Source organism: Sceloporus undulatus, chromosome 2, assembly GCF_019175285.1.
Source record: "Sceloporus undulatus isolate JIND9_A2432 ecotype Alabama chromosome 2, SceUnd_v1.1, whole genome shotgun sequence".
Classification (NCBI taxonomy): Eukaryota; Metazoa; Chordata; class Lepidosauria; order Squamata; family Phrynosomatidae; genus Sceloporus; species Sceloporus undulatus.
Window position 1 is genome coordinate 115,361,059 of NC_056523.1, and position 26,602 is coordinate 115,387,660.

General features: G+C 42.4%; 1 protein-coding gene across 1 annotated transcript in view; it reads left to right on the plus strand.

The window, feature by feature from the left end:
- The first annotated feature begins 282 nt into the window (after nucleotides 1-282).
- Nucleotides 283-26,602, plus strand: part of SLIT3 (slit guidance ligand 3) — a 612,784-nt gene continuing 586,464 nt past the window's right edge. The window contains 1 exon segment of the mRNA XM_042452193.1: nucleotides 283-845. Within this exon segment, the coding sequence (XP_042308127.1) occupies nucleotides 637-845 (209 nt within the window). The 5' untranslated portion in view covers nucleotides 283-636.

Consider the following 26,602-nt stretch of genomic DNA (forward strand, 5'->3'; position numbering starts at 1 on the left):
GCTGCTTCGTCCTCTTCTCTTAGCCCTGCTGCCCCCGGAGGACCTTTGGGGCTTCCTCCTGCAGAAAGAGGGGCTGAGCTAGAAGGCAGCTCCTGGCCGCAGCGCCGAGGCTGCTCTCCTCCGCTCTCTCTCCCCAAACTTTCCTGCCTCCTTTTGCCGAAGTTCCAAAGTTGGGTGACGTCAGGGCGGCGGCGTCCAATCAGGGGCGGCGGTGCTCTTTGGGGAGGGGAGGGGAGGGGGCTGTGGTGCTGCCTGGCCAGGAGGCAGAGGCAGAGGCAGAGGCAGCAGCAGCAGCAGCAGCGGGCGCCTTGGGCTGCGAGGGCTTGGCTGCCTCCTTCCTTCCCCTCCATTTCTTTGGCCATGACGCGGGGCTTTCGGGGGGCGCCTCCTGGGGGCTGCGGCTGCTGCTGCTGAAGAGGAGCAAGAGGAGGAGCAGGAAGAGGAGGAGGCGGTGGCTGCTGCTGCTGCTCTGCTCACCTGGGCAGGTTGCCCCTGATCCTCCTGGGCTGCTGGGGGCCAGCCATGCCTGCCTCGCCCTCGGGCTGCCGGGGCTGAGATTGTGCCGGGGTCCCTTTGGGAGTCCTCCTCCTCCTCCTCCTTCTTGCCGCTGCTGCTGGGTCTTCGGGGGGGCCAGCCATGCCGGGCTCCGGGAGCTGCCCTTCCCGCCTCCTCCTGCTCCCCCTCCGGCGCCTGGGGCTGCTGCTGCTGGCCCTGGGGAGCCTGGCCCTCCTGCCGCCCAGCCGAGGCTGCCCCGGGAAGTGTACCTGCTCCGGACCCAACGTGGACTGCCACGGCCTCGGCCTCCAAGGCGTCCCCCGAGGCATCCCCCGGAACGCCGAGCGCCTGTGAGTAGCAGAAGCAGGGGAAGGGAGGCGGTGGGAAGGGACCATGCAGCAACTCCCAGTCAGGGCACCCCGGGGGCAGAGCAGGGCCATCCAGCCTCCGCTTAAAGACCTCCAAGGAGGGAGACTCCACTCCCTCCACTCCGAGGAAGGAGTGTGCTCCACTGTCGAACAGCCCTGACTGTCAGGAAGGTCCTCCTAATGCTGAGCTGGAATCTCTTTTCCTGTAACCTGCATCCATTGCTATGGGTCCTGTTCTCTGGAGCAGCAGAAAACAAGCTTGCTCCCTCCTCAGTGTGACATCCTTCCAAGTATTTAAAGAGGGCCATCATCTCCCCTCTTAGCCTCCTCTTCTCCAGGCTGAACAGTAGAGGAGCCTGGCTGGGGAAGCAGGGTCTGCCAAGGGAGGCTCTGAGAATAGAGGGGCCGGTAGCCTGAGCCTCCCTGGACTTGCGCCCACTGCTGCCCGAGGGGCATCTCTGTAGGTGGGCATGGGAAGGGACATTGGAGCGCCTCTGAGAGGTTGGTAGCAGGAGTTTCCCCAGACCTGAGCCTCCTTCCTCAGAGGCATCGCTGGTATGGAGAATGAACAGGCAGATTTGCACGAGCCCTTCTTTGTGTGGGAGAATATCAAGCCAAATTCAATATTATGCATAAAGGGATCTTCTTGCAGCACCTCGGAGTCTACCTGAAAGAGAGAAGTTGGCAGCATGAACTTTCCTGGACTTGCGCCCACTGCTGCCTGAGGGACATGTCTGTATGTCTCTCAGTATGGAAAGGGATCTTTCTCAGGGACTACCTGAAACAGGGAAGTTGGTAACATTGAGCTTCTGTAGGCTTTCCACTCCATCTGAGGAAGGAGGCTCCTGTTTAGCAAAGCTCATGCTACCACCTCTGGGTCTTTGAAGGAGAGATCTTGTAGCACCTTTGAGACTCACTGAAAGAAAGAAGTTGGCAGCATGAGATTCCCTACCCTTCACTCTCCTTCCTCAGATGCATTTGGTGGAGTGGAAGCATATCTATGTCTGTCCCTGGCTTCCACTCCACCAAATGCATCTGAGGAAGTAGAGTGAAGGGTAGGGAATCTCACGCTGCCAACTTCTTTCCTTTGGTTAGTCTAAAAGATGCTGCAAGGATGGTCCCTTTGCAGACATAACAGAGGGGCTGTATGCCCATAAGTCATGTGTGTAACATGCCTAGCAGATCTGGGGAGAGACGGGGCCAAGTGAGTTATCTGTGTGCCATCCAGTTTGCCTTGCTGACTTTGGGCAACCCCATTAGGTTTGCCCAGGCTAAGAAATAGTCAACAGCCCCTGGTATTATTCCCTGGTGGCCTCCCATCCTAGTACAAAGCAGGCCAGGCCTTGGGTAGCTTCCAAGATCAGATGAGATGTGGTGCCTTTGGGGTATTTAGTCTCCCGCTGCAGCTAAGGAGATCCAGCAGAGTGGGAAGTGCTTGGCGGCTGCTCCTGTATTGTGGTTGCTGATAGATCAGAACAGTAAAAGAAATTGTTGTTGCATTTAAAGGGTGATCCCTTTGCCTTCAGTCTGGGTCCCATTTTGGCAGAAAGGGGGTATAAAAGTGCAATAAGTAAGTTTTGAATGCTGGTTTTATTAAACCAGCCACAAATGGAAGAGTAGTAGATAAGTGGAAGATTCTAGCAACGCTTTAGTTGATTCACTGGGGCATACAGTCAACTTTCATGCACTAGGAGTGCTTGAAGTGGTTGCAGGGACCTGCCCTCCTCTCTACAGAGGGATAGTTTCTTTTAAAAATGTACGCAATTAACAGTAAGGCCAACAAATTAAAAATGCAGAAACACATTTAAAAATAGATTTTATACCATTAAAACCCTCAAGCCTTTTGTCTACGTACATTATTGTTTGCAAATAGTGGATAATGGCTCACACACCTATGAAACCGGGCTCCAACCTGTTGCCTAGTGTTTTCAAGGTGCCCAAAAAACTCTGCTTTGCATTTGTGACAACTCACAAGGAATTTGTATATATTAGTATTATTGGCCAAGCATGGGCACTACAATTTGCCTCACTGATTTCATTTCGGTGACGTCTTACACTAGTATCCTTGTGTTATAATCCTGTTCACTTCTGAAATCTAACTAGAGCTTTGATGGAAAAATTCTTGGACATAAAAACTGGACAGCCATGTTGCTCCATTAGAACTGAATCCATAGGATCAAGTAAGCTACCTACCTCTCTTTAAATAGCACCTTTATTAGGACCACCATCTCATGTTCTTGCCTGCATGATGACTGTCAGTTGGTCCTAATAAAGATACTATTTTTACTGACCTTGTGAAATCCTTAGAAGTTAGTTCTGTTGGAAATTAACAGGATTTACTTCCAAGTGCATGTACTTTAAGGCTGTGGTGTCAGTTACCACAATAGGTATGGCCATCAGCAACTGAACGCTTCAGTCACATAACCTAAAGTATACAGCTCAGTTCATTATGCAGCTGGAAGCACGGAGAGTTGAACACTTGAGACCACCTTCCTACTGTTTCACTGTTTGGAGACAATAATAACTGAATTGAAGTGTGGATCAAAGAGGATTTATTTACATGGCAGTAGAGGAGATTTTGCAAGCTTAAATGTGATGTATAAATTTAAGGAGGGGAGAAGGGAAGGCTAGAAAATAAACTGGATGGTCAAGCTTTATGCCTGAAGTTCCCTAATGGTTTAATTCTACTAGTACTCGCAACCACCACCACTCCAACAGAAATAAGGGTCAGTTGTCTTCTTTTAGTCCACTTTTCATGGCGTGGTACAGTGAAACAAACAAAGGAGTCTTGTAGCAACTTAAGGATGATCAACTTTTATTGGCACAAGTTTTCATGGAAAGCAGCACATCTGATGGAAGTAGCCATAGTCCATGAAAACTGATGCTATATAAAATTTGTTAGTGCTTAAGTCAGTACAAGTTTGTTTGCTGCATTTTGGTGCAGAAACCTAATGGTACTAAGTGTAAATTTAAAGCAAGGCTGGCACTTTATGCACTTTTGATGAGTATGGCACATTCTGATAGCAGTGTTGTGGTCTTAGTGACTACTGAATGCTCACATCCAGACATTTGGATTTAAACTAACTTTCAGAGCTGAAACACTAATCTTTACCTATCGAGTTACACAAAAAGATGAACTATTTTACAGTGCTGAGCTGACCTTGGGCAAGTCACACTCTCGGCCTCAGATGAAGGCAAAGGCAACTCCCCTCTGAACAAATCTTGCCAAGAAAAACCCATGTTAGGTTCACCTTTGGGTTGCCATACATTGGTAATTACTTGAGGGCAGAGAGTGATGATTTTACTGTGCAAGGTTTTGCCAATATAGCACTTTGGCTAAAATAAGGACTCCTCACATGCTTTCTGATTCTTCGTTTTCCATTGCCCATATTTTTCCGGTGCACACCTCCGTTTCCAGTAGATGTGATATTTAGCTCCAGGCATTTCTGGTCACATTCATTGACCTAGCCAGAATTAAAGTTCTGAAGAAGTGAGAATGAAACGCCTTTTGGAGTGCTTTCCATATATGCACTTAGTTGAGCAAAATATTCTTCCCATCAGTGATAAAAATTGCAACCAAAATAGAGTAGTAACTTGCCTTAACTAATAATTCTCCCTTCTTCTCACTTCTGTTCTCATCATCTTGCTGGGGACACTTGTAGTCAGGTAGCCTTTGAGAAAGTTGAGTTTCTTTAGTTGTCATGACAAGCCTTGTCCTGCATTCTTGTGTTGCTTGCCTGTATGAAGCACAACAGGTTTCAGACATAGCAATTTCAGAAAACATGAAATCTGTGTTGAACGGTCTTGTGAAGGTGTGGGTTGATGGAATGACCCATAGTGTAACATATATGGTAAAACGGGCTTATGCATACCCTTCAGAAGTATCTTGATAAACTCTTAGCTAGTTTGTGGTGACCTTTAGTATGACCTTAAAATAAATTGTATTGATTTAAAGAGCTTAAAATACCTAATTGGGCAAAAGTCTTTCTGTACCTATATTACTTAAAACTCGACTCACCAGAAATCTTGGGGACTAAATGCTACAAACAGGCTATTTAACTGCCCTTGTCAATGAGACTCAAGTAATTTAACTGTCTGTGGGACTGTGCCCTAGGCTATACACGACACACATAATTGGGACTAAATCCTGTTGTCCTCACTGGCTCGCTCTTTTGATTAAATTTGCTGCATTTGGGCTGTAAATAGTTCAAGCTACTACCAAGAGAAAAATAATAAAAGTCTTCAGTTATCTATTGTCACATTGGTGTGCAAATGCTAAAAGTAATCTGGACTTTGCCAGTGTAAGAAATAAGAAAACAAAAACTGGTAATGTTTCATGTCAGCATATTTGATGAAAACTACACAGGATAGAATTTACTAAGAACATGGGAATGACTTTTATTGCAAGAATATAATACAAGCCAACTTTCTACTTTTTTGTCTTCTGCTAATATATATAGCCTTGTGTTTTTGAAATCACATTTAACTTCCCCCATCCAAGTATCATCATAAATGTGTTTTTCCCTAACTAAAGCAGGGATTATAAATAAATTTCAGATTTAGACTTGATAAAACTTTGTTACGTGATAAGTATAACTGCATCAAGATCTCTTAAAGCCCACAATTTCACTTGATGCTGATGGTAAAAGAAATTCGCTCTCTGAAAAGGACCTGTATTAGGATGTTCAGGCATACTTGAGAGGAAGTCATACTTAGCTCATACTTACCTTACAAATAACCTTATAGAGTATGAGTTTCTTTACTGTATGTAGCTATGGACCCAATGTTATCTGACTAGAAAAACTGACTGTGCTAAGAGGGAATTTCCAGATCATGATCAGAAGAGCTCAAAAACAAATCTCCAAATGTCATTTCAAAATAACATAAAATAAATAAATTGTGACTGTCAATTGGATTATTTGGGGCCACTCTACACAATTAAGTGTGTTGTTGTTGTTATATTTATATCTTGCTTTTTCACAAAATTGGGAATTGAGTGGCTAATTGGGATTTATAGCAGCTGTGTTTCTTTGCCAAATGGGCTACTAACATTCAGCTACAGATGTCATAATTTGGAAATTACTGTTTTTCCAGAACATTTCAAAAGATGGAACAAATGCTTAAACTCTAACTTAAATTTGCAGTAATCCTGCAGTGCTAAGTCCTTGAAATCATTAGTCTTTGGGCTTTTTCCCCTTCATGAAATCTACATTTATGGCAACAGTCCATTTAATTTCCCAGCCTTCTGCAAAAGCAAACATTTGTGGAGCCTGAAAGCAGATGTCACAGCTGAAACTTGAGGACTTAATCCCAAACCAAAGCTGGTTTCTTTCCACCTGATTTGTGATCATTGATAAGCATTTGAAACTGGATGCTGTGTTGTGCATGTGACGTTAGACACATTTGTAATCTTTATGGCTGCTTGTTTCAGCATCTTGACCGTTTTCTGCTTTAGGGCTGCAATCCTAAAGTTACTTTGGAAGCATCTCATTGAACTTGGGAGGCTTTGCTTCTGAGTAAACATACTTAGGAGTTGGGCTGAAAGGGTTACTGACAGAGGCAGGTAATTTCCTACTTCTTTGTTCTAGCCAGAAACAAACAGGGGAAGGAAAAAAAGGAGAGCTCCGGCATTCTACTAAGGGATGTAGCATTGTATGTTAACAAAATATAACCTGTATTGGTATATATTAAGAATATATTATCTGCTACCCGTTACAGTATACTATTTACTGAAGAGTATATCATCTGTCAAGCATTTAGGAGATCCATCCAAAGTTGATTTTGTCTTTGCAATGTTCTGCAATGTTGTAGCTTGGAGAAGAGATCTCAAAATTGTGCTTAAATACTTCAAATTATTTTATTGTAAAGTTTCTAGTCTAAACATCCATAGACTATAAATCACACTGTAGTGTTTCAAGGCCTTGTGTAGCTATGAATGGTTGGGAGGAAATAAGCACCTTTCTTTTCCAGCCTGTAAAATAGAAGTAACAAAATGACTTGTGTCCCCAAAATAATTTGAAGCCATTATTGATGAAGTGCAAACCAATATTAAGGATAAAAGGTGCTAGATAAATGGTGAGCCAGATAAAAAGTGAAATCTTTATAAATTTTTAGTTGCTTATCATCTTGCTATCTGGACACCAGATGGATGCTTTTAAATACTGTGGGAGAAACAGCATGGTGTAGTGGTTTAAGTGTTGGGTTACAACTCTTGCGATAAGAGTTTGATTCCTCTCTCGGCCTTGGAAAGCCATTGGTTGACCTTAAGTGAGTCATACATTCTCAGCCCCAGAAAACCCCATGATAGGTTTGCCTTAGGGTTGCCAAAGTTGGAAATGACTTAAAGACACACAACAATAACAGTATGCACCAGCACCTGCACCACTGTGGTGCACAGGGAAATGAATCTGCTATACTTCTTTTCACTTGGGCCCATTTTTGTCCTGTCATTTCCCCTCCTCCCAGCTGTTTCTTGGCGTGTCTGGAATGTGGCTCACTGGTCTGAAGAGCATTTGGGCTGGATCAGCTACTGAAGCCTCCATTTTGCACAGCTTTGGGGGATGCACCTAGTGTCAGGGTTGTCATGCTGACCAAATGCATTTTATCTAAAGTCAAGCCTAACCCTCACTCTTAAGGCTGCTGCTTCAAAAAACTAAGTCCCCTAGACATCAGTTTTTGCCATTTGAAGCAGGTTGCTTGAACCTGCAGAGTGACAGGTTTGGCTCTGTCTGGTTGCAAGGTGGTAACTTTCTGAATGAAATGTATAAGCATAAGTTTTATGTATGCTAGTTGCATTGCACAGAGGTGTGTTAGGGAGAGACTGAACAAAAAAGTCTGTCTTTTTAATTTATTAATATACTCGTGCCACATGTGGGACCATTTGAACGAAAATCTACTCCTGTGAAATGCTTTCTTTAAGTGGAATGTGGTTTTCTTTGAATGAAAAGTGAGTAGTAATTGTTACGAAGCCAGTAACTGCCAGCAGGTTAGGATTTTTGCATTTTGCATTACATGGCCTACTTTTTAGATTTGCCTCTAAATGTCTGTTGTAAGGCTCCCAGAACAGTGGTGATGCTAGCAGCATCACACGTAAGTCTAAATAAACAATGTAGAGATTCCTCAATGATACATCCTCCTAGCATTAGAGAGACTAAATACAGAGGACTCTAGCGGTGGTTGAAACCAAAAATACTTGCGATGATTCACATGGTAAACATACAGAGGCTTTTTCCCTTTTGATTTCAACAAGCCACAGAAACTATTTTCCTCTTAAACCTCAAGAAAGGAAGAAGTCAGATGAAAAATAACTCAGATAGTCTGACTCTTATTTTTTGTTCCCCTACAGTTCCAAAAGGAACTCAAATGCCTTTCTCATGACCAGGTTCTGCTGTTACATTTCTTGTGTGTGGATGACCTTCATTTTCATAGTTGGATTAACATATACTGCGAAAAGCTATATTTCATTAGATGCTCCCTACTCACAGAATGTGGCAACTTTAAAAGCAGCTGTAATAATGGAGAATGGCTTGCTTCAAAAGTCTATTTAAATAAATTTAAAGAGATAGTAATGATAATGAATAATGAAAGGAGCTGCTGGGAACCTCTAGAAATATAACTAATCTTGAGGAAGCAGATACATTTTAGGTTGTACTGACTGATACACAAAGGAGCTACTTATATTCAGTGCCAGTGTGATACATCTGTCTTGTGATTCTTTCTCAGAAATGTTGATAGGTCACTTTAAATTCTGCACAATGTAGGCATGCTGTTTCTAGCCTAGCTGTAGGTTCTTGGTAAAACTGAAACAGGGTGCCTTTTTAAAAATGATGTATATTCACACACACAACGGGAGACTGGTTTTCAAAAAGGTATTTTGTTAGATAGTTAGAAATGCATTTGGAAACATACACTTTTGATTACATTGTGCCAGAACTATGAGAAAGCTTTTATAAATTACAACATAGATAATATCTGACTCCATGGAAGGTGAATAAAATCTACCAAGGAGTTAGTGATGGTTGTTGGAAAAGTGAGTTACATGATGCAGATATTTCCCACATATCTTGATTAATGTATGTGGTAAAATTATTAATTTTAACCAGAGTCCAAGAAGTTAGAGAACCATTTAATAGAAAAGTGGTCTCTATGTATGTTGGAATGACAAAAACTCATATGAAATAGATTCATAAAATTTTTTAATGACAACATAACAGGTAAGGAGATAAAAATTGGTTTGTTCCTCTTTTGCCTTAGATGCCAAGTTGCGCTGTATACTAAAAGAGCCCTGGAGTGTGTGCATGAGGTTATTTGGATTGTTGTTTTTATTTGCCATCAAGTTAATTACTTTTAATATATCTATATTTTTGAATCCTGCAGTGGCACCTTAATTGGCCTAGTGGCAGAGATCCTTAACCAGAACAAGCTTTGCTGCTGATACATTTTGAATTGCAGGGTGGTGATGGCACAGGTTGTAGTCCAAGGGCCACTACTAGTTTGGTGGTGGGAGTCCAAGAATTGTCTTAAAAAGTAACTTTTAAAAACTCTGGTTATAGGGCTACCCACATCATGCTCTGAGGTAGCCCCCTACCTCTTCTCAGGTTCCTCTGTCATGTTGTACTCTAGGTATATACAATGGTAGCTGTAGCTTCACTCAGATGGGATGGAAACAGTGTGTCCCAATCCAAAAACTATGTAACTTGAATGGTTTGTTGCATCAAGCAAATGGCTATTCCTGCCTATGGCAAACTTAGGTGCTTTCCTTGGTTAATTAAAATAATGAGAAAATAAGCCCTTGGTTTAGTACAGCTTGTGGACAGATTTAGTGTGGAAACAAGTAATCAAAGGGTTCATTCAGTAAAGGCCTGACTGTTTGGTGTGGTTTCAAGTGGCTCCCTTTTGTCCTGCCCAGCAGTCCTTCAATTAGTTTTTCCCCCAATGGTCACCTTCATTTGTCAGATGTCTGTTGATATGGAATGTATTATGTTTCAGTCTTACTCCTTTCCTGAACTGGACCAGCAGGGAACTCACTGAAGGGCTACTACCTCTGCTAAAATATAAAATAAAACATTATATACAAGTTCAAATGTTTGTTGTGTGCCTTCAAGTTGTTTCAGACTTATGATCCCAAGGCCATAAGGGGTTTTCCTGGCAAGATTTGTTCAGAGGAGGTTTGCCTTTGCCTTCCTCTGAGGCTGAGAGAGTATGACTTGCCCAAGGTCACCCACCGGGTTTCCTTGGCTGAGCAGGTCTTTGAACCCTGTTCAGGGGAGTCATAGTCCAGTGTTCAAACTATACCATGTTGGCTGTCTCAAAAGTTACACTGCAGAAATTAAAATGAGGTATACACAAACCTTTTCATAGGAAACTAAAATCCAGTAATAGGTTTCTTCTTGTTGTGTGTCTTCAAGTTTTTTCTGACTTATGGTGACCCTATAGCAAGGTTTTCTAGGGCTGAGAGCATGTGTTTTGTCCAGGATCATCCAGTGGGTTTCCATGGCCAAATGAGAAATCGAAACCTGGTCTTCAGAGTCACAGTCCAATGTTACAGCATATTGGGTGGCTACTCACTGGTAAATGAACATGGATGTCTTTACATACAGTAAACAGCCAAATGTGTTTTGGACCTTTTTTGTTTTTCTTGGTAGTTCAATAAAGTCTGAATGATGCTAATTTTCACATAATACAAAGGACAAATCATTGCCTTTCAGCTCAGTTTGCTGAATGTAATATATCAGTACTAGTGTAAGACTGCACCATGGAGAAGTGGGTTTGATGCTGCAGTATGTGTGGTTCAGCCTTCTTTCTGTGCATTTTCTCTGACAGCAGTTTGTGGTCTTTTTCTGTGTATTCACATGGATATACTCAGTCACCTGGCAGCAATGTTTGCTCATCACAGATGACCATGTACCTTCCTAATTTTTAATTGTTATGTGCCTTCAACTTATAATGATCCTATTAAAAAGGTTCTTGGCAAGATTGCTGCAGAGGTGAGTCTGAGAAAGTGTGATTTGCCCACACTGAGTTTCTGTGGCTGAGTGAGGATTTGAACTCTGTTTCCCAGAGTCCTAGACCAAAAATCAAACCACTACATCGTACTGGCTGAAGCCTAATTGCAGCTTACTAAAACTTACAGAAGCACTAAAAGAACTTTGTCATATGGGATCAGTAACAACCCATGCAGGATGGGGATTCTGGGAGTGTGACCTTTTCACCTTTGTATAGTCTTGTTTAATGGGTTTCCTAAGATCTTTTCTAGTCTCTGTGTGTGACATTTTCTTTTAAGATGGAGGGGGTCTGAGAGAAGAAATGAATTTCAGCTTGACTTCTGGATTTGTGTGCCTTGCATTTTGTGAAACAGTGGATGAGGTTTAGTTCTGCTCAAAACAAAGATAAACTCCTCTCTTAACATAGATTCCAAACATGTACATTTTGAACAGTTGCACTCAGGCATGCTGACCATGAAGTTTTTATGAGGTTTGGCGTGTTATGTTACATAAATGCTTAAATGCATTCTTGGATGGAATGAATGAAGTTCTCTTAATTCTTTGGGAACATTTTGTGTTACAGTCTGCTTTGTTTTATTTCACTGCAGAATTTAGCTAGTTAAGTGCCAGCTTTTCCAAAAATGTTTGTTGGATCAGACGTTGGTGGTTGTCCTTTTGCTCAAAAGCATTATTTAAGATTAGCACTCTACAGTTAAAGTTGTACATGTGTGGATAAATGGAACTATATAGATTGTGATGAAGTGCTGAAGAGGGCAAAAGTTTGTTTGTTCAGTGGATGGTTTGGTAGTAGGAGATAATTCATATGCAAAGAATACAGTTTAGTGTCCTGGGCCTGAATGGGGGGGGGAGAAGGATTTAAGAGCTGCATAAAAGACATGCCACCAGCAGTGTTGACAAGCCCTACAAGGATAGATCTGTGAGAACAGTTACTTCCAGGAAACATTTACAGACATGTAACAATGCACCAGCATATAGTGTGGCAATGGGGGGGTTAATGTAGACTTCTTGCAGAAAATCCTGTTACTTGCCTTCTGCTGGTTGATAAACATAACGTGGGTGCAGTACATATGGTTCAAGTAAGCCAGCATGCTGAGATGAGGCTTTGTATTCTTGAATGCTTGTGTTACAGGCATTCTGTGAGGCTCTGGGAGTTGTGAGCAAGCCCTGGAAAAGTCACCTGTTTTTAGACTAACACTCCCAGAATCCCCGAGTCAATGTGTGATTCTGAGAGTTGTCATCCCAGAAATAATTTTTCCAATCTCTTCCTTTTTTTGTTGGAAGGTAGTACAGGTTAATAAAGTTAATGAAGTAGGTTTGTTCTTGGGCATTACTTCTTTAACAGAAAGTGTGGTGCCACAACCAAAAATAACAGGAAAAAATAGGGATAGGTTCCTCCACCACAAAAAGGAAGAGCACTTTATCATGTTTCAGCAAATGTATTCAAATGTGAAATGAAACAACTAAGTTAGGTAAAACATGCGTAATTAGGAAAATCATTTCCAATCTTCTAAAGATTGCACCTTCAAAAATGCATCATGTTTCTTTAACCAACCTCCGTTTTACTTTTATTTCCATTTTGGTGGCCAAATATATAGACCTATGCTCCTTTTAAAAACTTTCTATGAGTAACTGGTAAGACAGACTTATCTGGTCTTCCCTTTTCTCCCTACTTTGCTATTAAAACATACTCAGTAAGGATTTCTGGAGGCAGCTGCTGTTTACCTTGCCTGTTGTAGACAGACAGTGTAACTATAATAAGATCTGGTTGAACAGAATCCTGCTCTTTCCCAGCTAAAGCATATATCATTGTTTACTGTAAACATACTGCCACAATCTGTTTCTCCAGGCTGGGAAGAAAAGGGGACCTGGGCAGGCATAAAAAGACTTTGTAAAAAGGAACTGATTTGTCAGAGGCTTTGTTAACTGAGGTATGCCTGTTCTTAAAATTAAAATCTACAATAAAAGTTGTACACATCTTCAGGTAAGTGCCTTATGTTTTCCTAATTGTTTTAAAGTAATTTTTGAATTGGACTGATTGTTTAATGCTTTGAAAACTTTTGTACCACATTCTATTTTAGCTGTTTCATTTTAACTTATTCTGAAACTACTTTGGGTCTCATTTTGGGAGAAAGGTAGGATATCAATTTTTTAAAAAATGGTTATGAGGCAGAACTATTAGAAAGGAGCAGACACGTGTTTTATAAGCCAGCAGCCCAAGCACCTGTGACATCCCCCAAGAGCACAATTGTGGGTGGACTGACGTAGATGGCCCTTTTCTATTTCCTCCTAGATGCCAGGATGTAGTCTGAGAACCAAGTAGACAAATCACTCCATTTTGGAGTGTCCTTTTGACACAGATTGTCCTTGTGTGTCCAACTGGGAGTGGTAGTTAAAAAGCTTGGGAAGGTTATTCTCCTCAATCCCTGTACCATAATTTTTTTTTCTGAAGCTCTGGATGACAATGACACAGTTGTGTTCTTTTACAGCATCACCCACCGTGCTTTAGGGCCAGATTACGTCTCAACACATTTCCTTAATAAGCTATAGAATTCTATGTGATGGAAGAAAGAGGTTCTGTCATTTGTGGTTTGGTTCAGTCTATTGCTTCTTTTGAGCCTTTTCAGTTAAAAACATATGGAAATTGGCAAAGGTGAGCCCTGATGCAGAAAGCAGAGCCACCAGGATGGAAGAAACAGAAGGATAATGCTTGTGAGGCTTGTGAGGCTTGTGCTTTTCTTTTATCTTCTGCTTAATTGTTGAAATATGGTCTGAACGGTTTCAAGCAGGGAGAAGTCAGTAAGCTAATGAGTAAATGGATTCCCTTTGCAAAATCTGTTACAAAGTGGAAACTTTTTGCCCATTGTTTCCCGAAAGTGAGACAATGGCAACTATTTAATAACTAGCCAGATTAAAAATTAAGTGTCATTACAGACTGTGGGGTATGCAGAATGCTTGCAGGTTTGTTCAGGCAGTTGCTGACAGTCTCTGGTTTTTTAACAGCTTCTCAACTGACAATTGGCAAAATGTTTGTATTTTGCATAACTGCTATCCTTTTAAAGAAATACCTGGTGTAACTGGTGATCCCCCCTGCCCTTTCCTCAAAATACAAAGGGAAACTCCTGGTTTGCATTTCAGCAGTATAAGCAAGAATCCATTTGGCCAGTGGCTTGGTTAACAATCTTAAGACATGGAAAATACATTAGTTAATCATATGGATGTAATCAGTCCTATAGATATTACATCCTAATACAGTTATAACACTTTCTGCAATAGTGCAACAGATACTCAGATGTTTAAAGTCTTACATGGGCTTTTGTTGTGCTCCACCATTAAATTTCAATGAATTCAACCGCCAGTACATGGGGCATTTTATTAGTGTTATTTTTTACAATTATATATCCTATCAATTGTGGAAGGATCTCAAGGCAGCACTTATGACTCCAATCCTCAGCCCTGATTTTATCCTTATAATGATCATGCGTATTGGCCTGGTCCAGAAGGGTTTTATCATAATGTCAGCCAATCAAAATGTACTTTGTAAAGAAATGGGGAAAGATAGGAACGTGCTACCACTCCTTGGGTCTCTGTACTGCTGAAGTGCTTCAATGGAATGGAATTTGATTCTCTCAGAGATGGAGAACTAATCAGCCCTCACCAAAAACACTCTGGGAATACAGTGTTGTAATGGAGTATACAGACAGAGAGAGAGAGAGAGAGAGAGAGAGAGATCTGTACACACAGATGCAGAGTTACTTTTATAGACGTTACTCTGCTCCTGAGATAGCACCATGGCAGAGAAAGGTTTCAATCAGAAGTAAGCAACATGCAGTCTTCCAGATACTGTTAGACTGCAACATCCAGCAGCCCTAGTCAACATGCCAGTGGTGAGGGGTGCTGGGAGTTGAAATCCAGCCATGTCTCTTGGGCTGCATCTTACTCATCCCTGGTTTAGTAGAGGTATCCAGAGCCTCCGTGGACTCCATTAAACTGGATCGGTTTGAGTCGGTGAGTACCGAGGACGTGGACAAGATTGTCGGAAGTGTTCGGAAGACAACTTGCTCTCTCGATCCCTGTCCCTCGTGGCTAGCGGCCCAGGGGGGGCCGGCGGTAACTTTATTGTTACGCCGGATCATTAACACATCTTTGAGGGAAGGGCAATTTCCATCAGAATTGAAATCGGCCATTGTAAAACCTATATTAAAAAAGCCCTCCCTCGACCCCCTGGAATACAATAATTATCGGCCAGTCTCGCTGCTGCCATTTCTGGGTAAGGTGATCGAGAGGGCGGTTGCGATCCAGCTTCAGACGGTCTTGGATGAAACTGATTATCTGGACCCATTTCAAACTGGCTTCCGGGCGGGTCACGGGGTTGAGACGGCCATGGTCGCCTTGGTCGATTATCTCCGTCTGGGCATCGACAGGGGAAGCGTGTCCCTGTTGGTGCTCTTGGACATCTCAGCGGCTTTCGATACCATAGACCATGGTATCCTTCTGGGGCGCCTGGCAGAGGTGGGAATCGGGGGCACTGCGCTCCAGTGGTTCCGGTCCTACCTCTCTGGGAGGTCCCAGGTGGTGCAGCTGGGAGACGTGTGCTCCGACGAGAGGCCCCTTAAAGCTGGGGTCCCTCAAGGAGCCATTCTGTCTCCCATGCTATTTAACATTTACATGAAACCGCTGGGAGAGATCATCCGGAGACATGGGGCGCGGGGTTATCAGTACGCTGATGACACCCAAATTATTTTCTCTATGTCTCCGACTGATGCAGTGACTGAGGATGGCGTCTCTCCTCTCGAGGCCTGTCTGGAGTCAGTAATGGGCTGGATGAGGAAAAACCGACTCAAGCTGAATCCAGAGAAAACGGAGGTACTTGTGATAGGTTCCCCTGGTCCAGGAATGGCGGTGGTTCCACCTGTCCTGAATGGGGTCACGCTCCCTGTGAAGGACTCCGTACGCAGTCTGGGGGTGCTTCTTGACTTGTCGCTTCACCTGACTGCTCAGGTGAATGCGACGGTCAAGAGCACCTGTTATCAGCTTCGGCTTATCCGCCAGCTGCGCCCATACCTGGCCCAGAGGGACCTAGAAACTGTTGTACACGCTCTGGTAACCTCGAGACTGGATTTCTGCAACGTACTCTACATGGGGCAACCCTTATACCAAACCCGGAAGCTTCAAATGGTGCAGAATATGGCAGCCAGGCTGGTCACTGGCGTTTCCAGGGCCAGCCATATAACACCTGTGCTGAAAGATCTCCATTGGCTGCCCATCCGCTTCCGGGCTCAATATAAGGTGTTGGTAATTACCTATAAAGCCCTAAATGGCTTGGGCCCAGGATTTCTGAAGGACCGCCTCTCCCTGTATATTCCGTCCCGCACCCTCAGAACATCTGGGCAGCAATTACTGAAGGTGCCCAGGGCCAGGCTTTCCTCCACTATGAAGAGGACATTCTCCATCGCCGCCCCGGCCCTTTGGAACACGCTGCCCACTGAGCTCCGCTCATCAACCTCCCTGGCCCAATTCAGAAAGGATTTAAAAACCTTTCTGTTCCAACAAGCATTCCCCGAATAAAATCCTGTGGGCCTCCCTCCTCTTCCGTGGCCAAGAGGTTGGGCTAATGGGGCTTTTAGCTTGTTATTTTATTGTATGTAGTTATTTGATGTTTTATTGTATTGTATCTATTCTGTTTTAATATATGTTGTGAGCCGCCCTGATCCTAGGAAGGAGCGGGATATAAATAAAAATTTTATTATTTATTTTTATTTTATAAAAACAGGCATTGATATAAAAATAGGAGAAATGCTTTTAAAAATGTTGGCCTTGGTTGAGGGTAAGCATTCTGTGATCTGCTTCAGCCAGTGAAATGTCTTGAGTTAGCACTGAAAAAACTAATCAGGAAGATCTAATTAGGAAGTCAATGTTCTTGCCATATCCAGTTCTATAGAATAGTAATGAATGCAAAAAGTAAATAATGAATAACAAGTAGGGCCGGCAAGAAAATGTTGTGTTGTGGACTTCTGCTGTTTGGGGTCCAAACAAGCCTTTTTGCAGAATTATTGTTGTGTGCCTTCAAGTCATTTCTGACATATGCCGACCCTAAGGCAAACCTATCATGGGGTTTTCTTGGCAAATTTTTTTTCAGAGTGGGATTTGCAATGGCCTCCCTCTGAAGCTGAGAAAGTGTGACTTGCTCAAGGTCACCCATGGCTGAACAGGAACTTGAACCCAGATCTCCAGAGTTCTAGTCCAGTACTCACACTACTACATCACACTTTTCCATTTCACCCCACTCCCAAGTCAATGTTCAGTCTTCAGTGGTTTGCTGTGTGCTTTTCCTCTTTAGTCTGTTTCTCCCCTCACTTCACAAAGACTCATTATTCTTTGGCAAATCTTGTGATTCTTCCAAGCTGCTGTTACTTCCCGTGTGTGTGTGTGTGTGTGTGTGTGTGTGAAGTGTCATTTCATCTACATTAAGATCTATACTCAGAAAATTTAATTTTCTATTAAATTTAATAATAATGTATCACTTTCTTGTAACTGTGCAACTGAAGCTGAAAATTGGTATCTTCAAGAAATTTGGCATGCAGTTTTTCCATAGTATGGTATCAGTTTTCTGTTTGTTGCTTAATCTGGAAGAAAAATAGTTGGTTTTAAAAAAAAATCTGTTCAGGGCTAGAAATATTGACAGAATTGAGGCCAAGGGTTACTTCCTCTGTGGGCTTGGGTTGGCATGCCAAGCAGGAGGAAAACATAGGGATGGGCAGATAATTGTGGGTTGTGTTTATATATATATATTAGCAACTAGAAACCCTGAAACCTTTCCTCTGAACATAACGATCTGCCACCATTTCCTTCCAGCAGCCACGCTGGAAGCCTAGCCCAAAGAAAAGATTTCAGTTCACCCTGTTTTCTTGCCACAGTCTTAGGTCAGTGCAAATAAAGTATTATGCAACTCCTTTCCATGGCAGTCTGTTGGAGCCACACCAGTTATCAGTGTGCTTTTGCTTCCATGGGAATGCTTCAGCCTCTTTGCTTGACACTAGGAATCCATTTTAGGACTTGGGCAGGGCATTGTTTTCTTCCATCTTGACTAATAGAGGAGAGTCAGCATAGCAATTGCATGCCATCGATGTATTAAATTACAATTTATATGTAAAAAAGAGGAGAAAGCATATGTTAAACTGGACCTATTAGTTAATGTGGCACTGTTTAGCAATCTTTGTAAGAGTGACATTGGCGCGTTACAGACCACCTAAAAGCAGTGGTCTGCCGCCGCCACCATTTGCAGCGCGGAGGAGCCCCAGTGTCCAAACCGCATGGCTCCTCCACGCTGCAAAAAGAAGCCCCAAAATGGTGCTTCTTTTTGTGGCCCGCTAATGATGTTGCGAGGCGCCAATGGCGCACTCGCGACATCATTAGCGCCACGCAACATCCAGATGCTACGTGTCTGTGATGTCAAAATGGCGGCCCCCATGTGGACGTGTGCAGCCATTTTGTACATACCCAGTACGTACTAGGTATTGTACTGGGGCATCAAGAAGTGACGCCCCTTCCTAACCCTAGTACGTCCTGGGGACATACTATACGCCCGTCTGGAACGGGCCATAGTTTTTCAAATGCATTACTGGAAAATGCAGATTCCCCCAGCTATGCTCTTGTTCATTACAACAAGCAATCAGTCACAACTGAAGGTGCAGCCCCTCGCTAAACTCACTCATATTCACTCAGAACTTGACACCACAGTTATTACAGAGTCTTGGGAGGTGTCAAGTGTGTCATCTAGTCAATTTTATTGTAATAAATCTCACTTGTTCCAGCCTGATGATGTGGACAAGACACTTTAATCGCTCTGGCCCACCACATGCAAGTTTCATCCTTGCCCTTCTTTGGTGATAAAATCTAGAAGAGATGGATTGATTAAATAGGTCAGATGATGGTGATTGCCTCACTATGGGGGGATACAGACGGTCAGAAAGAGGTGGCAAGATGTCGCCCCTTTCTCCCCCGGATGGAGGCTGCAGCAGACAAATGCTGTGACCTACACAAATCTTAAAAAGAACCCGCTCCTGGCAGGTTCATTTCCCACTATGCGTGAGGTGTCATTGGCATGCTTGCATGCAATGATGACATCCATGTGGCATGGTGCTGCTTGGGTGCCACGCTCCGCGGACATCATTATGCACCCCATATGGATGGCCAGCCCTACAAAACCCTAAAATCGGCTCCAGACTGGCGCAAAAGGCTGGTCTGGGCCAAAGTCAGAGTAAAGTGCTTTCTGCTTTGGAAGATGCTGTGCACCTTTTTCTGAATAGGATTTCTCTGGACTGAGAGGCATGTGAGAATTACTGCCTCATCACTAATATCTCCTGTTTGGGCAAGATATCTGAGCATATGTGGACGAGAAGCTTCAAACAACATATTATTTCAGCCTTCAGTCTGGTTTCAGGCTATGGTATGGTACCAAGATGTCCTTCTCTACCCTGATCAATGACCTGCTCTGGAGGAAAGATGGGGGGAGTGCTACACTTTTGATCTTTCTGGATTTCTGAGCAGCTTTTGATATCATAGTATCCTACTGGTCTAGTGCCACTGGATAGGAGTAGGTGCCACTGGATGTGTTGCAGTGGTTCTGTGCCTATCTGTGAGGCTGTTTTGAGAGTGGATTGGAAGATCCCTGCTTAGCCACATAGTCATTGTGCTACATGGTTTCATCTTGTCTCCCATGCTGTTCAGCGTCTATATGAAGCCATTTGAGGAGGTCATTTGGAATTTTGGGGTGCAGTGTAATTTGGTATGCTGATGGTACTCAGCTCTACTTGTCATCGAGGTCAGCTCAGGCTACACAGCAGTAATGGGCTGAATGAAGACCAACAAACTGAAGCTGAATCCACTGAGATGGAGACTCTGTGGATTGATGATTCTTGGGTGTGGGAACTGTGTAAGTTTCCTGCCCTGGATGAGGATGCACTCTTTGTGGATAAATAGATGCATGGCTCGAGAGTAATCTTAGATCAGTCTTTGTCATTGGAGGTCCAGGTGGACTATGAGGCTTGGAGCTTTGACTGGTTCACCAGCTGCAGCCTTTCCTTGATAGGGATAGCTTAGCCACAGTAGTCCATACACTGGTAATTTTCTGATTAGACTATTGAAATGCACTCTTTGTGGGGCTGTCCTTGAAGACAACTGGGAAACAACACCTAGTGCAAAATACAATTGCTTACTGGAACACCTGTGCTGTTGTGTGCCTTCAAGTCATTCCTAATCCACGGGAACCCCTGGGAGAACCTGTCACAGGGTTTTCTTGGCAAGATTTGTTGAGAAGGGGTTTGCCTTTGTCTTCCTTTGAGGTTCAGAGAATGTGATTTGCCTAACGTCACCCAGTAGGTTTACATGGCCAAGTGAGGATATGAACCCTGATCCCCAGCAGTGTAGTCCAATTTTCAAACTACTACATCATGTTCTCTTTCTCAGGAATAGCATACAGAAATTATGTAATATTAGTTTTAAAGGATTGTCAACTCCCAATATGCTTCCAGTCTGAATTGAAATATAATATTTAAAATGGCTTGGAATCTCAGCGCTTCAGAGAGGGCCTCTGTCTAGATGCCTGCCTAAGAACTGAGGTCTTCCCTGCATCCCATCAGTGGGAGAAGTCCTTTTTCTGGTGGCACCCCAGTTATGAAATATCTTCCCCTTGGAGGCCCAACTGGCACCAATGCTAATGTCTTTTTGATAACAAGTCAAAACTATTGTAGTCTTTCATCCAATTTGCTCGTGTGTTATGGTTGGCATTCTTTTAAATTGTTTTTTAATGGTCTGGATTTAAATATGATACATTTTTAATCTTTTAAAATACCTTTATTCTTTTAAATGATCCTAAAATGTTTTAATGTATACACCCTTGAGATCCTGAAATATAGTGCACAATATAAATATTTTAATAATATTTTTTTAAAAAAGAGAATCAAAATACATGCGTTGGATGCAGGATTGTGTATTGCAACCCAGTTCTTCTCCAGCACTTCAAATGTTTTTATGGAGCCATAGAATGAGATTTCTTTTACATTTTAGTTTCATCCATTATTTCATTCACTATTCCCTCCCCTGTGCCATGAGCATTGCAGTAGTCCACCTTATCTGTGGTTTTATTTTCGGTGATTTCAATTACCCAGTGAGCCACGGTCTGAAAATGTAGCGTAGTCCTGTGGTTTTGCTCTCTGGTTTCATTTACCTGTGGCCAATCATGGCATAAAAACATTACAGGTATATGGTTCGGTACTATCAATGGTTTCAGGTGTCCACTGGGGGTCTTGGCATGTATAACCCATGGATATGGGGGGACCATTGTACATCCATAGTCCTTACTACAGCAGGCAGGAGAAGGGAAAACAGGAAGAAACAGATGCTGGGCAGCTACAGAACAAGATTAATGCTGGCTTCATGAATGTAAAGTTAATGTTGGCAAATGCTGATGCTGTCATCAGTTTCACTGTAAACACCTTGCCTAAAGTTTTTTGTGGGTTTTTCGGGCTATGTGGCCATGTTCTAGAAGAGTTTCTTTCTGATGTTTCGCCAGCATCTGTGGCTGGCATCTTCAGAGAATGCTTTGCCTGGAAAGGAGTTGGATATATATGTTGTGTGACCCTGCAAAGGCAGGAGTGATTTGCATGTGAATTGTTCTGTTGCTAATGGCAGGCCTCAGGGTGGGAAGATCTGCAAAAGAGGATTAGTATCTGTTTGATAGTGCTCATTGTCTGCTGGGAGATTTCTCATTTGCATTTATTGAGTCTTTACCTTGCAATGAGCACTATCAAGCAGACACTAATCCTCTTTTGCAGACCCTCCCACCCTGAGGCCTGCCATTAGCAACAGAACAACACACATGCAAATCACTTCTGCCTTCTCAGGTCACACAATATATATACCCAACTCCTTTCTAGGCAAGCATTCTCTGAAAATGCCAGCTACAGATGCTGGCGATGATCAGGAAGAAACTCTTCTAGAACATGGCCACGTAGCTCAAAAAACCCACAAAAACCTATGGATGCCAGCCATGAAAGCCTTCGACTTCACCTTGCCTAAATTCTCTTTAAGTTTCCCTTCTGGGTGTCCTGGGTGTCTCTCGAATATGTTTGGTTTGCTTTGTTGCCTGAGGCACCCAGATGGAACTATCTAATTTCCAGAAACATAATTCTAAAAAACAAAGACAATTGGATCTGGCCTTTCTGTAAGCTGTTCACCATGGCAAGACACAGAACTTTGTGTTGTGCTTGGAGAGGAGGTGGAGATGTGCACTAAGAACCAGTCCCCAACCCATTGGACTGACTCTGGTAAAAACAATATATATATATATATATATATATATATATATATATTCACTGTTGAGTGATGGAACATAGGCCCACCATGCAAGTTTCAGGAAATAGCTATTACATGATTGGGAAGGCTGGAACAAAAGATACACTGTCACCCAATGCCAAGCCCTTAAGAATAATGGTTAAAAGCAAACTCTTAATATGGCTTAATGGCACAAATATGTTGAAGCACCAATGTAATAAAAACAGTGCAAGTGGGATTTGAATAACAAATGGGAAAATATTAACATGAGAATGCATCTGGACAGATGGGTGGGAGTTTAAAAGTGTCCTCATGTTCTCCTGGCAAATGCAGATGTGATTCTGGTTCTTATTAGGGCAATTTGAAAGTCAACAAACTGCTGACCTTAATTAAGAAGCTTTTCATAAACTCTCATCTTACTCCTCTAGCAGTTCATTGCTAAATAATCGGAAGGGTTTGTTCTGAGTTGGGCGGGAGGGAAATCTGTGTCTCAAATGATCAGCATATCTGGAACTAAATGATATTTTCCCACCCTCTTTCAAACTGTAGCAGTCAATAAGAACCCTGAAAGTTCTGTGTTACAGCTACGCAGACACTTATGCACATACACACAAAGAACTTAATAACCTAAAATGAGCATCACAACATTTCCCAGCAACAGAAATAGTGGAATAGAGCAGGAGAGGTAAAACATTTTTTTATTGATCTGACCCATGAAGGAGACTAATCTCTCTAATACTTGTCTGAAACAAAAAGGCAGGACCTACTTTTCAGCTGATAGAATAAACCTTTGGTGTGCAGAGGGCTGCTTTCAGAGAGACTAGGAAAGGAACTAGCCAGGGACATGATGCAATAGAAAAGTTCAAGCAAAAGTATAGCCAAAGTCATACATAGATCCAGTAGAGGGCAAGTCGGCAAATGTAGCAAGGATTAAAAGTACCTATTTACTATACTAGTGTACCCATGGTCATCTTTTACATTTTACCAAACAACATTGTGACTCAGGATGCTGAACAGCACTAAGGAACAGCACTGCTAATGTATTACATTTGTTATCTTATATATAGTCAGCAATCATTTGTTAATATTTCAGTACCTTAAAATGTAATTTCCCGCCACCACTCCCTTCTCCTTCTGTGTCGTGTCTTTTTAGATTGTAAGCTTGTGGGCAGGGAACCGTCTAACTAAAAAGATTGCATGTACAGCGCTGTGTAAATTTACAGCGCTTCATAAATAAAGGTTAATAATAATAATAATAATATTAAGTGGCAGTGTATAAATTCTGTTAGACTGCAACTCCTATCATGACTCGCTACACTGGGTAGGGCAGATGGGCCAATGACTGGCCATGAAATTAGTGATTCATGATAAGAGACTGCATTCATTTTGAACTCTTGATCTGTTTTATCTGTTTAGAGAATTTAAAAGTTGTTGAAAGTTGAAGTTAAGTCAGTGATCTCTGGAATGGTAAATGTCGCCTGACTTGATGCTCTTTTGTCCTGGGAGATCAAATAAACAGTAACAGGGTATTACGATGCTTCATTGTCATGGCAAAACATAATGATATGCACCTACATAGACATGAAAGCAATTTGGTAATTAATTATCATAACCTGGGAATAAATCTTGGAATCTAGAGTCTGTGAGCTCTCGATAGCTATTAATCCTCTTAGGAAGTGGAAGAGGGGGTTGGTTTTCACCTTGTCAAGAAACAAGGGAGCTGGCAGTTCATTTGAAAATGAAGACATGAGAGACCTAAAAACAACCCCAGAAAGATACATTAGAAAAATATATTTCAAGTAGTATGAACTGTGACAGCTTTGGTGTGTATATCATTAAATGGTGGAAGGATATTAGTGGGATAAAACTGGTTGTGAAGTGCCCAAATAGTTCAGTAAGAAATTATGGGTGAAGAAATTACATTAAAAAACGGTCACCCTCTGAAATGTGTACTCCATTAAAAACCAGTATTAGCACTGTGTTGGAACGGAAGAATCAACAGCCTTCCAGTTACTGGCAGTTGTTAATGTAATTACACTTGCAGAGAATTGGAATGGTTAAGCAATTAAAACTTGTTTTTGTATCAGGATTGGCTCACATGCTTGTGACATTTCTGGTCATAGTAAGTTATGCTACATTTTGACAAAAACAACCTCCCCCCAAAAAAACAACCTCTGTTTTGTTTAACCAAATATGCTTCACATTAAATGGTTATTAAAGCATGTTTATTGGTAAAGCTTCCCCAAACTAACAGCTCAGCTCTGAACTCACATGATTGGTGTTTATTTTAAGCAGGCATTCCATGCCATTGTAGTCTGTGTTTATGTTTCTATATGAAATCACTGCATTCCACTGGGTTTCCTCCTTAACAAAAAGTGCCTGGTACACCTACAGCCAAGTAGTACTTACCTTTGGCTGACTGCATGTATTGTATGCCAGACAAGGCTGTGAACTTGTTTGCAGAAAATGACAGTGCAATCGAATATGGACACACTGCAAGCAGAAAGGACAATAATACTTCCTTTTCATGAAAAGTGAGGAGTTGGTGGCTCTCCAGTTGTTGTTGCACTCCACCTTGCATGGCCTGTACTCAGGAACAATGGGGACTGAGGCACAACAGTATCTGGAGGGTCACAAGTTTCTCACTCCCAGCCTATGCCACTAAAATCCAGCTCATCATATAGAATTCCAGTTTTGCAAACATGCTATAATGACCACCATATAGATTTCTACTGCAGATGTTCAAATTAGGAAAGATTAAGGGGGAGCATAGGCTCTCCTTACTAACTTAAATGCATTAATTTGCTAAAAGGAGGTGCAGCAAGGTTGTCTGCTGTGAGCCACATTTGAAATGTGAGGTCTGCAAGTATCATCAGTGCTATTGTTGTGTGCCTTCAAGTTGTTTCTGACTTATGGTGACCCTAAAGTGAACTTAACATGAGGTTTTCTGGGCAATATTTGTTCAGAAGAGTTTACTTTTGCCTTCTTCTGAGGTTCAGAGAGTGTGACTTGCCCAAAGACACCCAGTGGCTTTCCATGGCTGAGTAGGCATTTGAACTCTAGTCTCCAGATTTGTCATCTAATGCTCAAACCACTACACCATTATCAGTGAAGAGACAGGCAAACAGAAAGTTGCCCTCAACTCCGAAGGTAGCCATGTGCGGTAAGGTCCAAGGCTTAAGTGTTCCGGTACAAAACAAAAAGGCTTCCTCAGCCTGAAGAAGCCAGTGCCTATGTATATATAGGGCTAAATCAAACATGATTTGTCCATTGCGTCACCTGACAATCACTGAGTTATTAAACTGTGAAACCTTTTCCCACTACTGGCAGCACCTACATAAATGCACAGCAGAGGTGGACAGTGGCTCCTTTTGTTTTATAAACTGAGACCTCAGCAGAATGAATAATAAGGTAAAATTTATCCATTCCCTGCCACTACCTAACTGACAAAGTCAGAATACATTCAGCTAGTCACACAGTTGAGGAAGATGACAGCTGTATTGAGACTTACCTCCTCATTTTCACCACTTACTACTCAAGGTTTTCTGTTCCACATCCAAGAAAACTGATGAACTTGTCTCTGTTTCCTCCTAATCCCCTCTCTAGGAGGGAAAGGCATTTTTGAAAGCACTTCTGGCATAAGGTCTCCAGTCTTTGGTTGTTCACAAGTCCAGCAATGGTCATGTTGAATTTATTTGTTTCAGGGTTAAATTAAACCCTTTCTAAAAGTGTTCCATGGATGTTTATGATGGTGAGCTGGCTCTCTCTAGTAACTTGACTTAGTTTGGGGGTAGGGTATAGATTTCAGCTTGGTGGAGCATGACTGGGATCATATCATTTCCATGATGTTCAACCAGTTGACAGGTGTGTCTGCCGTTCATCCTGTGCCAATGGCTACTTTTTTGCTTCAGGGGTGGAGTAGGGAAACTTTCTGTGGTAGGGCCTAGGAACCAACAACATACCTAATATATATAGCTGACAAATGTGCCCTGTGATTACCAAGGAACCACAAAATGCTTGTTCCTCCCCTTTCTATCCTGAAATGGGCAGGATGGAAGTGCCACAATGGTGTTGGCTTGGGAGTGGGTTAGAGCAAACCAAACTACAAATATGAACTTGTTATAAAGAGGAAACTTAAGCAGGCCATAGCAGTAGTTCTGCCAAAGTTCAATGGGTTGCATTTTTTAAAAATAATTTTTGGGAGAGGTGGCTCTAAGGTGTGGGTTTTTGAGGGGGGGCATGGCTCACTGGTAGCAATCAGGTTTTACTTTGAAAGGGTTATGAAATTCTTATTGTAGGCCTGATATGTAGTACAAATGAAGAAGCTGGATATCTCAAAATTTTAAATATTCTTAAATACTGCCAGGCCTTTAGCAGACCTAGATTTAATGTAATTCCATCAGC